At 31.4% G+C, this 13,237-nt stretch overlaps 2 protein-coding genes and 1 pseudogene across 2 annotated transcripts in view; 1 reads left to right on the plus strand and 2 right to left on the minus strand.

Annotated features, from left to right (window-relative positions):
* LOC125831174 (ethanolamine-phosphate cytidylyltransferase-like) overlaps positions 1 to 13,237 on the minus strand; it is a 912,135-nt gene that overhangs the window by 772,973 nt on the left and 125,925 nt on the right. The window lies entirely within an intron of this gene.
* Positions 1 to 13,237, plus strand: part of LOC125831539 (uncharacterized) — a 113,302-nt pseudogene that overhangs the window by 38,144 nt on the left and 61,921 nt on the right.
* On the minus strand, positions 1,314 to 4,664 carry LOC125831175 (glucose-6-phosphate/phosphate translocator 2, chloroplastic-like). Its single transcript, XM_049510362.1, has 5 exons — positions 4,035 to 4,664; positions 3,417 to 3,639; positions 2,895 to 3,117; positions 2,142 to 2,355; positions 1,314 to 1,586 (listed from the first exon to the last, which is right to left on the minus strand). The coding sequence occupies exons 1-5, from the start codon at positions 4,566 to 4,568 to the stop codon at positions 1,575 to 1,577; spliced, it is 1,206 nt and encodes a 401-aa protein (XP_049366319.1). The 5' UTR covers positions 4,569 to 4,664; the 3' UTR covers positions 1,314 to 1,574.

A 13,237-nucleotide genomic window follows, 5' to 3' on the forward strand; every position in this document is an offset into this window, starting at 1 on the left:
CTTGACGGATTGACAAATCTTATCTTGTTTATAAGTTATGCTAGCATTACATAACTTTAATACATTCTTCATTCTACCTATTTTGTTAAATTGTCCACAGGTCTTGTCCCATGACTAGGAGTGTACAAAACCGAACCGAAATCCGAACCAAACCTCAAACTGAGTCAAACCAAAAAAAAAACCCAACTAGTGGTTTGGTATTGGGAAAAAAAATCCAACTATGTTTGGGTTGGTTTGGTTTTAACTAAAAAAAAACAACTCGAGACCAAACCAACTCGACATTATATATGTAATTTTAAAATTTTATTTTATACATAAAAATATTTACTTTGATATAATTTTAAAATATTTCTTATACTATTTCATAGTTTTTATCTTTTAATACATTATTTCAAGTTTAAAACTTAGAATTCGGAATGGTCTAATAAAGATTATAGTTCATAGATGTTGATAATTATAATAAAACTTAAATCAAAATCAAATTAATACTAATGCAAAAAGAAAATCAATTCAACACTAAGAATGACAATAATATTGAATATTTGTTCTTTAGTTTTACATTGGTTTAGACAATTAAAATACATAATCTAATTTTAATTTTCCTTAAATATTTAGTAATGTAACTAATACTTATTAAACTTATTTTAGCATGATTTCGTACTTTTAAATTATGATCATTTTCATTATGACTTTGCAATATTTATTTTATATGATGATTTCATTATTATTTTTTATTGAAATTTTAGTGTCATCAGTACTCATCTCATATTTTGTGTTATTTTTTAAGAAACACCTTAGATAATTGTATTTTGGTTGGACTAAAGAAATATTTGGAGCACAAGTTAATTATATGTTTGTATGCAAACTTTACCGAAAAAATCCAAAAATCTGAGGTTTATTAGTTTGGGTTGATTTATAAATTTAAAAATTCGACACAATGGTTTGGTTTGGTATTTGAAAAACCCGAACCAACCCGAGGTTGAAAAACCTGAAAAAATCCGAATTTTCTTAGTTTGGTTTGGTTTATAAATTTAAAATTTTTACACAAATAGTTTGGTTTGATATTTAAAAAACCCGAACCAGCCCGGTCTTGTACACCCCTACCCATGACAAATCTTGCATGTGTTGTTCAATGTTCACAACTTCTCTTTGACCAATAAAACCTGGTACTATCTTCATTCTATCTATTTTGTTAAATTTGCAAATCTTGTCTATGTTGTTCAATTGTTCACAAATTTTATCGGACCGACATTATCATAATCAATCTTAACATATTCTGAGTATGAAATAGAGCAAACCAAACTTTACAATAATTTATCACACAAAGGCATACTATATAGTCATATTAATTCACAACATAAAGGTCATTACAAATTCTTGGATGGGAATTGTAGCTAGGAAGGGCCAATTTTATTTTTTTGGTTTTGTTAACATTTCAATTACTCAAAAGGCACATTCATTCACTGAGACTGCCCATTTTCCACATCCATCTCCAGTCATTTGCTAGGGGAAAAAACAATACTACTAGTAGTCACAAATTGATAACATGATAATATCTCATCTATAACAAGTGTTTACTGTTTAGCCTGCAAAAAAACCATAACAAATTTAGTTCAAAATGGTCGATTTTTTTTTTTTAAGAAGTGAAGCAAAGTTTCTTTAATTTATGGCATACTTAATACATAAATGTGTCATTTAACTTGCTTCATTTCATATTTATGCCCTCCAGTTTTGGGTGTAAACACTTAAACTTGTATAAACTTGAACTAGTAGACACATAAGTCCTATATGTGACATAATGCACGTCAGACACAAATTGTCATGTAGGATGCCATGTATGACGTGTGTGTCTATTTTTCAACTTTAGATAAATTTAACTGTATGCTTGTGCACACCCAAAGTTGAAGGGCATAAATGTGAAATGAGACCAAGTTAAAAGGTATATTTATGTATTATGTGTTAAATTATTGTTTGTTTGAGTGGTCACAATCCTTATAGTTGTCTAAGCATGGAGTAACAAGTTGATATGCTAGATTGATTATTTTGATGGATCTTTATTGGTCCCCAAGTAAAATATGAAAAAAAATATTACATTTGACCATATCAAATTCAATACTTTTTTAAGACAAGAATTTTGTTACCTGTGAGTAGAGGAAAGTTCCCAAGATTGCAATAGTAGCACCAAGGGCATTGATTGGTTGAATTGGAATTTGAAAGATGATGATGGATGAGACTATGACGGAAATTCTCTTCATAGTGTTACCAATGCTAAATGTCAATGGAGAGATCTCATTTAGGGACATGTAGGAGACTTGATTGTACAAGTGATAGAACACACTTTGAGCCACCACCCACCTAACAAAAGAGCAATCACATAAGAATTGATCAGTTCACAGTATCTTGAAAATCTCTTGTTTTCACTTTTTCTTCTTTAGAAGGTTGAGCCTTGGAGAAACAGTAAAGTTGTTTCCATGTAACCTATACAGGAGGTTGAGCCTTGGAGAAATGATAAAGTTGTATCCATGTAACCTATACGTCAGAGGTTCAAGCCGTGGAGGTTGTCACTAATGCTGGCATCAAGATTGTCTACATCACACTCCTTAAGGTGCGGTCCTTCCCCGAACGACCCTACTAACATAGGATGTTTTGTGCACCAGACTACCTTTTTTCTTTGGGAAGTAGGATTATTAAGATCTTGTAAGTTCTTGGACCACTTTTACTATGCAAACCAGAACCACAAAAGAAATCTATATAAACTATGAGTATGATTCCAAATGGAAACATATGACATGACATACTTGTTTTTTGCTTTTCCAAAGAAAGTGAAAGTGACATGGGATCTTTCATCAATCTAACCAAAGGGCAGTTATTTAAAGAACTATTTATGTACTTACCATATAAAATTTGGGCCAATTTGGGAGACTGCATTCTGCCATCCAAGTGCCCATACTTGTGGACCCTCCACAGCAATAGCAAAGGGAATCAGAATCATTAGAGACATCATTGATAAACACGCATAGTAATTCATCCCTCCAACTGATTTCCCCTTCATGCCTTTCTTTGAAAATATGTTTCTGAATACAAATGCCAAGTTTGATATCATTGCCCCCATAAAACCTGCAATTTATCAAAGATTAAAGATTGCATAATTCCAAAACTAATAGCATATAAAACAATACAGCCTAAGATATAAAATTGTATATTCTCCGTTTCAATTTGTTTGTCTTACTTTCCTTTCTTGATAACTCTTTAATATTAACTTTCCACGTGACATGTTTATATATTATACATATCTTTAGTTTAAGATTACGAGATTCACAAGTCTTTTTTTACTTTTCTTAAACTACATGCAAAGTCAGAACCAGACAAACAAATTAAAACGGAAGGAGTAATTGAAACATGCATTTTCTTCTTACCTATTAGATTGAAGTTGAGTTCAGTAATAGCAGCAAGTCCACAACCACCAATAATTGGCAAAAGTGAAAGGTACACTGGCAATGGGAAAGTTTCACCTAACAATCTTGAAACCAAAACACTAAAAGCAGGCTCTCCACTCTTAATAATATGAGTGAATGAAACAGCAACTTTTGACATGCTCACTGTTGCAGCCACATGACCAATTGTGTGAGCCACAGCAACCTAAAACCAATAATAAAAACAGAACAGAAACAGAACATGAGTTTCACTTTCCAAAAAAAAAAATGAACTTCTGAAAGCAGAAAAAAGGCATAATACCCTTAACTTGGTGTTAACTGACAAGTATGACCTTTAACTTTGGATGTGCACAAATAGACACTTAAACTTGTACAAAATTGAACAAATAGACACATTCGTCCTACATGGTAATTTTGTGTCATACGTGTATTATGTCATGTAAGACACGTGTGTCTACTTATTCAATTTTATACAAGTTTAAGTGTCTACTTGTGCACACTCAAAGTTGGAGACCATAGTTGTCCGCTAAAGCCAAGTTAAGGATCATGTTTATGTATTATGCCGAGAAAAAATGATGAAAAAGCTATCATTTTACTTACAGGAAACAAGGCTTTCCAAAAATCAAAGTCAGTCTTTGGAGTTTCAGCAATCTTAGTAGCCCAAGAAACCAACATCATAAGAGAGCCAGCAGCCAGAGAAAGAGTAGAAGTAAGCCATGGAAATGGAAATGCATTCAAAACCTTCTTGTTGTAAATATTGAAAACAACATTCAAAGCCCACCATGTTGCAAAATAGAGTCCAATCTTGAGCTTCTGAGTAGCAGCAGCCTGAGCTTCTTGGCCAAACTCAATGTCGATTGGTATCGATTGTGGTTGACTAGCTTCATATGCATTGCATTGGACTAAAGGGTCCCTAGATTTGAACTCTTTTGATTCATCAGCATGTCCAAATCCACTTAGTACAGCTGAAATGTATAGAGGTTTTTTAGACAAGATGTTATGCTTATCGCATTGTTTGAAGTCGTTATCTTTGATGGAAAATGATGAAATAGGAGGCTTAGAACCCCATAAATTTTGTTGCAAGGGATCAAAATTTGTTGAAAATGCATAAGATTGTCCAGCAGAAAAGGCCATTATAGTTTAAATTTGAAATGTAGTATACTAAAATAAGTGTCTTGCTACTATGGCCAAAAGACTAGTGAGGCCAGTTATAGTAGTACTTTAGTATACAATGAAATGCACTTTAGGGGCTTGAATATATAGTAGTATTTCTTGAAGGTGATGGAAGAGGTCTGTTTGGGAAGGGGAAAGTGGCGGAGACAAAATTTTCATTAAGGGATGTCAAAATATAAAGAAGTGAATTCCGAAAGAAGCCAAGGGCTGTCAATATGAAATATATATATACATAAAAAAATATATTTTTACCTAACTATACAGTGTAATTTTCTATTAACGACACCCCCTCAAGTATATGTGGCTCCGCCACGGGGTCAAGGTATGGTCCTCTCGAGGCTGTGAAGGCTAGTTGTAAAAGTGTTGTCCATATACATATTACAAAAGGCAGAGGTAAATGTCTAGTGTTACAAATGCTAAGTTTCTTAGAAACTTCTCATGTGTCACTTGAACTTGTGCACAAGTTGAATTCGGGTTCTTGGCTTTTTATTGTCTCAAAGGCTAATGGTAAAAAAATATTCACATGTCACTTGACTTATGCACAAAATTGAGTTTGGAGTTTTGACCTTATTGCCTTTTTTTTAACCACATCTTCACTAAATTTAAGCATTTTTGTATGTCTATATGTTTGCCTTTTCTTCTTTTTTTCACGGTTTTAAGTATTTTTGCGCACATCCTTTTCTAACCAGACTTCACGTATGAGATTATACTGAATATGTTACTGTAATATATTCACTCTGGTATTTCCTTTTTAGGTTCAAACATGTGTAATACCACTTTAGATACCTTATAGAAATTAAGGGTATGACTCCCCAACCATGACTTGCACTTCATATAACTATAATATAAAAATTTTTCAGTTATCCAACCAAATTTGGATGCATTGTGGATTTTACAATTATATAAAAGAGTTACTAAACAAAAGGCTATGATAGTATGTTGTTTTTCGTCCTAAACTCTTGAACCTTTCACTAAGCACGAATCTGAGAAAGTAATTTGAACATTAAACTTGAACATTTGGGATCCTAATAAAGCTCAATTTCATCACCAACGTTGAACTATTCAATGCACGAAAGAAAATAATCATCATAGTACAACTTCCTTAAGCAAACATTTCCACCTTCATACTTCTTAGGGACATTCTCCTTAGTTACATCCCACATGTCAATACTTACTCTGCACCCATTCTCCAAACTTTTGGCCACATCCAACTTCTAGTATCGAAGTATATACTCAAACGTCTCGAAAAATGGAATCACTAACATTCCTAAAACGACCTCATTGGAAATCACCGTTGGTGTCAAATTGAAAAAATAAAAATAAAAATGAATAACGAAATGCATAGGCATCGTTGCAGTCACCATCATACTCTTAATTATTGAACGCCTTGACAACGCGTTCCCTGTCATTTTCCATCTTCCTTAAAATTTGTTCAACTTGGTATGATCGATGCATATCTCCATAAATATTTACTTCAAATAATTTCTCAATGGAATGCCTCTTGATGTACAAATCTTGAATTCGTTTGTTATCGTGACAATCGACAGACATAGGTGAATTTAGTATATAGACTTAACAACACAACAACAACATATCCAGTGAAATTTCACAAGTGAGGTCTGAGGAGGGTAGAATGAATATAGACCTTATCATTATCTCGTGGAGACAAAGAGGCTATTTCTAGAAGACTCTCGACTCAAGTGTAAAATATGTATAAGTGAATTGAAATGCAAGTACCAATACTTTCTTTTGTCTCTTCCTAATTACCAGATTATACACAATGATATGACTCCTACATATATATATATATATATATATATATTCTTCTGAATATTGAGGATCCATTCTATGTATAAGTGAATTGAAATGCAAGTACCAATACTTTCTTTTGTCTCTTCCTAATTACCAGATTATACACAATGATATGACTCCTACATATATATATATATATATATATATATATTCTTCTGAATATTGAGGATCCATTTACTTTCAAAAGGAAACAACCTAAGAGCCATTGTATTTTGTTATGAGCTTAAAGACCACGTTTGTTTTGATTATTATTTAAATTTTATTGTATGGTATTATTAAATTCATAGTTAGGTAACGAAGAAAAAGTCTTATTTTGTGTAACAATTGATTTGGTAGGCATTTGGTCATGAGATACCATATCACGATATGGTATCGTGAGATGGAATTAGCATTTGGACATGCAATTTTATGTTGATTCCATCTCATGATTCTATATCATGAGATGTGATTCCATATTCTCCAAAAACTATGATATGGAATTATATGGTAATTCCATATCATGATTTGAGATATTTTTAATACAAAAATTGATCCACAAGTTTATATTTTGTTAAAACAACCCCACATTTATATCTACTAACCATTTATTTCATATGTAAATAAAATTTATAATCACATCATTACTTTTTAAAATTTATTATTCTCGCCGATATAAAATTTATTATTTTCACCAACATATAGTCACTTTAACTCACACCAACCGATTGTTAAAGTGATGAAATATTTATGGTCTATGAGCATGAAAATATAGTTGCGGATGATATTGACCAACAAATGGCTCAAAGTAACAATGTTGGTTCGTCTTCTCGGTCACATGATCTAGAAATGCAAGTTCAACGTGAGAAAATTGTCTGTATTATGTGGGAGGATTATATTAAAGACTAGTACACTACAATTTATGTTCATTTTTTTTTTAATTAAATTAAAGTTAGATGAAACAATTACTTAAGTGGAGAACAAATAGCTTTGTAATAATTTATTATGCGATTTTATAAATTTTTGTTTATTTGATAAGATTGAATAAACAATTGGGGCTATTTTAATAGTTTTACAACTTATGGAATTTTTATGTTTATGAGAAAATATACAACACAAAAATTCCATATTGCATGTCCAAACAAAACTTTAATTTCATCTCATGATTCCATATTATGATATCATATCATGATTCCGTATCATGATACCATATCGTATGCCCAAACGGGCCCTTGGTATGATCATATCGTCACCTTATCTTTTTTTGCATTTTGTCTTTACTTATTATTTTATATTTTACCCTTTTTTTTATAGTAGATCTATGTCTACTCGCTACCCTACTCTCTTTTTTTTTTAAATGTATCCTTCAAATAACTGATGTGCAGTATTATTATGTAGTGACATATAAAAAAAAAAATGATAGTCTATTCAAACGTTGTATTTATCAAAATAATATAATATTTTCTTTGTTTCATATTAACTGAATTTGTAAGGCAATAAACACATATTAAGAAAAATATTCAAGGACATAATTTAAATTATAATTTCCACTATTGTCCTTTATGAAATCATAAATATAAATTTATAAGTAGTGTAGTTTATCTCCTAGAAAATATAAGACTTCAATAAATGAAAAGGCAAATATGGAAGAAAAAAAGGGAGGGGGGAGGGGGGAGGGGGGAGGGGGGGAATTTTCGCATATAGTCATTCAAAAATAACTTAATTATACTCCATAACTATAGTTTGCTAATTACGATTTGTAGCTACATGTCAGAGGGAGGAGAGAGGCGTCTGAGAGAGGAGAGAGGTGAATTGTATATGTATATCTGTCGAATTATATATGTATATTTGTCTATATGTATATCTGTCAAATAATTGTATATATGTAACTGGTATACATATGTATTTGTATATATGGAAAGCGAGATTGAGAGAGGGAACGAGAGAGGGCAGAGAGTGGAGAGAGGCGAATTGTATATGTATTCTTGTCAGATAATTGTATATATGTAACTGGTATACATATGTATTTGTATATCTGGCGAGCGAGATTGGGAGAGGGAGAAGACAGGTGAGCAAGATTGAGAGATGGAGGAGAGAGGCGAGCGAGAGAGGGCAGAGAGTGGAGAGAGGTTAATTGTATTTGTAAATGTATAATTGACATAATTACAGCTAAATTTAAGTTGCGAGTCGTAATTAATTCAAATTATAGCTATGTTAGCTAATTACTCCCTCCGTCCCTATTTACTTGTCCATATTTCCTTTTTTAGTTGTCCCTATTTAGTTGTCCATTTTGACAAATCAAGAAAGGACAACAATTTTTTCCTATTATACCCTTATTTACACTTCTTGAAAATTGTAAAAGTGTATGTTGTTTCCCTCCAATTTATTTCACTTGAATTCAAATAAGTGATTGTAATTTTGAAGTGAAAAGTTGTCATAAGGGTAAAATTGTAACTTCACTGTGCTAATCATTGTTACCTTAATCTGTGTGTCATTTCTAAAATGGACAACTAAAAAGGGACGGAGGGAGTAACTAATATATGTTTGTTTATCCATATAAATTTTCCAAAAAAATTAAACATTCATCTGGAACTTTGAAAAATTCAATTATTTTAAATAATGAAAAAAAACCCTTAAAATTCAATCAAGATAGAACAAAGTATGATACATTATAAAACAATAGGTAAGGATGATCGTAACAAGAGTGTAAAGCTTCTTTGGCATTAAGCTCAAACCATGTTGAACTTTGCGGTTGGTTCAAAATTTAGTACAACCAATCATCAAGTATAGTGTGGGGCAATGTGTTGGAAATCACCACTGCCATGCATGAAGAAGATGTCAGATCACTATTCATTACCAATCCTTGATTATATTATTCTCTGTTTATTTCTTCAAATTCACGTGAATTCTGCTTTTCAATTTTTTCAAAGTCTGAATGTGACTGCTCAAGCCTCACTCATGGTTCATATTGAACGGCTAGAATTTCCTTTCCAAAAGTCTCACATCACATCAAAAATATATTAATCAAAATTGTGAGTTAGTGGACAAATTCATACTCACATACTAGTTTGTTTGTATTTCTATGGCCTTGTTCAATTTTTATTACTCTCTAGACACAATTACACTATGGAAGATCAATTATTGAAATAATATTTGTATCAGGAGGTGTATTGACTTTGACCATTAATCACCCGCGACAGTCATTCATGTTTAAAAATTTGCTTAGATATATTTCTTTTAGGAGAGAAATAAAAGTGATATTCTTGGACAATTTCTCAAACATGGTTGATTGTTCAGAGAATTTACTCTAATATTTCATTTATTCATATATATATATATATTACCTTAAAAGCATGAACTACTAACTTGAATGTTAAATTACTATAATATCCCTAACTTAGGTTGTGACTTTTTTGATGAATTGTGACTTTTCCGATAAGTTGTGACTTTTTTCAAAGAGTTGTGATTTTTCGATGAATTGTGACTTTTTCAAAGGGTTGTGATTTTTCGATGAGTTGTGACCTTTTCAATAAGTTGTGACTTTTCCAAAGAGTTGTGACTTTTTTAATAAGTTGTGATATTTCCAAAGGGTTGTGACTTCTTGGAAAAGTCATGACTTTTCAGATAAGACACAAAAAATATTTGTTCATACTACTCTTTGTTGACTATAAATAGAGAGGTTTTCTCTCAATTTTCCACCACAATTTTTTTAATCTTCTTGTATTTTTAAAAAAAATGTGTGATTTATTGTCGTTGAGTGAGTTCGAAGTTTAGCGGAATATGAGGTACCACTATTCTGATGAAGTAAGTCGTTCTATCCTAAGAGGGTATATTCCATAACCTCGAGTACTTGAGGAAAATAATTTTGATGATATAATAATTATTTTTTCGCTTAATATATACATTATTAGTATGTAATGTTCCAATATACGAAGTTAACATGATGTAGTCTAAATTCATTTGTTTTTGTTAACAGTTTCTCTTATAATGTAGATATATGCTTCTGAATATATTTTTCCAAAATTTAGAGAATTGTCACGATTTGTTTTTGATGCTCAAGACAAAAGAATGACTTTATTTATCAATGCTACTTATGAGATTTAGACTCTCAAAAAAATTTCTTCAAAATAGTTATTACTATATAAACATTGCCCTTTTGTTTTACTTATTTACTATTTTTTAATAATTTAGTATTTTGGATGAAGAAAAGTTCATATGACTTGTAATAACGCCAATTGAAGTTTGTATTAGTTAAATTTTATTATTTATTTAATAGTTAATTTTATGAGATAAATATTTTCATTAATAAAAATATATATTTACATTTGGGTAGGTATTTGTATTTAAATTAAAGTATTATAAATGTCACAAATGTATTATCAAGTTAACAAGATCTTCTAACTTAAAAAAAATATATTATTTTAAAATGTTTTGAGTTCTTTTTTTGAAAACAAATCTCACAACAAATGTGAAAATATATAAATATATAAAATGTAGTTGTTCTCTTTACATGCTCCTATGACATCTAAACAATTTAACGTGGAATACACAAGCAAAGCACATCTAGTTAGATGACAAGAAAAATACAAACAAAATAATGTCTATGAGGTAATATTAGTGAGATAAGACTAACTACATGATTGAGCCTCATCAAATTGAAATAAATCTATACATTATTGCATTTAACAAATAAATTTTTTTATTCACCATCTTCATAGGTTTGCGTGAATAAGACATATATATCCTGATTACTATAATATATATTTTGAAATTGGTAATCACGCGCAACATACGTGTCAAAAAACTATTATCTTAAAAACATGAACTCCTAACTTGAATGTTAACTTACTATAATATCCCTAACTTAGGTTGTGACTTTTTCGATGAGTTGTGACTTTTCCAAAGAGTTGTGACTTTTTCAATAAGTTGTGACTTTTTCAAAGGGTTGTGACATCTCAGAAAGGTCATGACTTTTCAGATAAGACACAGAAAACACTTGTTCATACTACCCTTTGTTGACTATAAATATAAGGATTTCCTCTCATTTTTCAACCACAATTTTTTTAATCTTCTACTCTTCTTCTTCTTCTTGCATTTTAAATTTTTTTGTGTGATTTATTGTCATTCAGTGAGTTCGAAGTTTAGATGAATATGAGGTACCACTATTCTGATGAAGTAAATCGTTCTATCATAAGATAGTATATTCCATAACCTTGAGTACTTGAGGAAAATAATTTTGATGATACAATAATTATTTTTTTGCTTAACATATACATTAGTATGTAATGTTCTAATATATGAAGTTAACATGATGTAGTTTGATCTTAGGCGTATTTATATGCCTAGGAACCTAATAATACCCATATTTAAGCCAAGTTTGAATTCAATTTGTGTTTTTTTATAGTCGTATCAAGTCATTTGAATTCATTGATACTAACCTATATGATTAGTGGTGTAGGTGAGCTTAAATGAAGAAAGAAGCACTAAAATGGGCATCGGAAAGTGAGAAAGGATCCAAGCCGAAAAGAAGCAAAAAGGAAGAAAAGAAAATAATGCTTAAGGCGTAGCCGTATCCTCTCCGCGTCGCGGAGAGGGATTGCTATTTTGTTCGCGAAAAAGCATTTTGAGGCAGAACGGTCCGTGAAGTGACCGTGCCGCAGAGAAGAGTGTTTGGATCTCGGACACACCTCCGCGTCGCGCCCCTGGTGGCCAGATTTGGCCGTTTCGACTTTATTATAAATAGGCACAAATTTTATTTTATTAAACATTCTTTTTCTAGATTTTGAAGAACGACGACTTCGAGATCTATTTCATCATTCTTTAGGGTTCTTTCCTAAAGTTTTTTACTTTCAATCTCTTTATGATAATTGAACATTGTTTGATCAAAACCATTGTTATGAGTAGCTAAATACCCTAGTTCTAGGGTTGTGGCTACATGATGATTGTAATCTATTGAGTTTTTATTGGGTTAATATTGATTATCATATGAATCTTTCTTATGTTCTTGTTTTTCATATTTCGTGCCTGATCACCATTGAAATAAACACATTGTCCAAATTGAACTCGGGAGAGGAATAAGAGGATAGAATGTGAGGCATAAGAAGCATGATTTTCTCTTCATAATTAGGGTTAATTTGTATCTAGGATAGGGACATACCTAGAAATCATGTTTGGTCACTATACAAAAAGAAATCGTAATGGTCGGTACTTGGTCCAACCTATCTCCGCTCAACAATGTAGTTAGGTTGTCATTTATCGTAGGCGATTAGAGGTCGAAAGACCATAATCATACATTTAGCCTTGTGATCATTGATTCGATAGTTGATTAACATCTATTTAAAAAATATAATTGCATGAATCCTGGTAAGAGTTGCAGCCCTGGAATTTACCCAATCATTGTTTGAAACCATTGAAATTGAATCGCACTTGTTTAATTCTGTTTAACTTTTAGATTATAAATCAATTCACTCTTGCAATCTTGATAACAATTGTGCTTAGCTGAAACTATTAGAACAATCGAGTTATTCTAATCGTAAGTCTATGTAGGTACGATACCTGACTCTTTATAAGAGCCAATAAAATACTTGAACGACCACGTACACTTGTGTGTGCGATTTGGGCGCAACAAATTTTTGGCGCCGCTGCTGGGGACTTTAGAATTAGGAAGTATTTGATTTTTCTGATTTCTGAAGTTAAAAAGCAAGTGTTGACAACTTGATCTTAGCAATTCATTTTGCAGGTTGTGTTGAAAGTCCAAACTGGACGACGATCAAGGATTGGTAGAGTCTGTAGCTGAATCGAAAAGATTCGTTCATTATCGGAGAAGTCAAAAAAGACTCACT

Source organism: Solanum verrucosum, unplaced genomic scaffold (assembly GCF_900185275.1).
Source record: "Solanum verrucosum unplaced genomic scaffold, falcon-dt-bn FXZP01000049.1, whole genome shotgun sequence".
Taxonomy (NCBI): domain Eukaryota; kingdom Viridiplantae; phylum Streptophyta; class Magnoliopsida; order Solanales; family Solanaceae; genus Solanum; species Solanum verrucosum.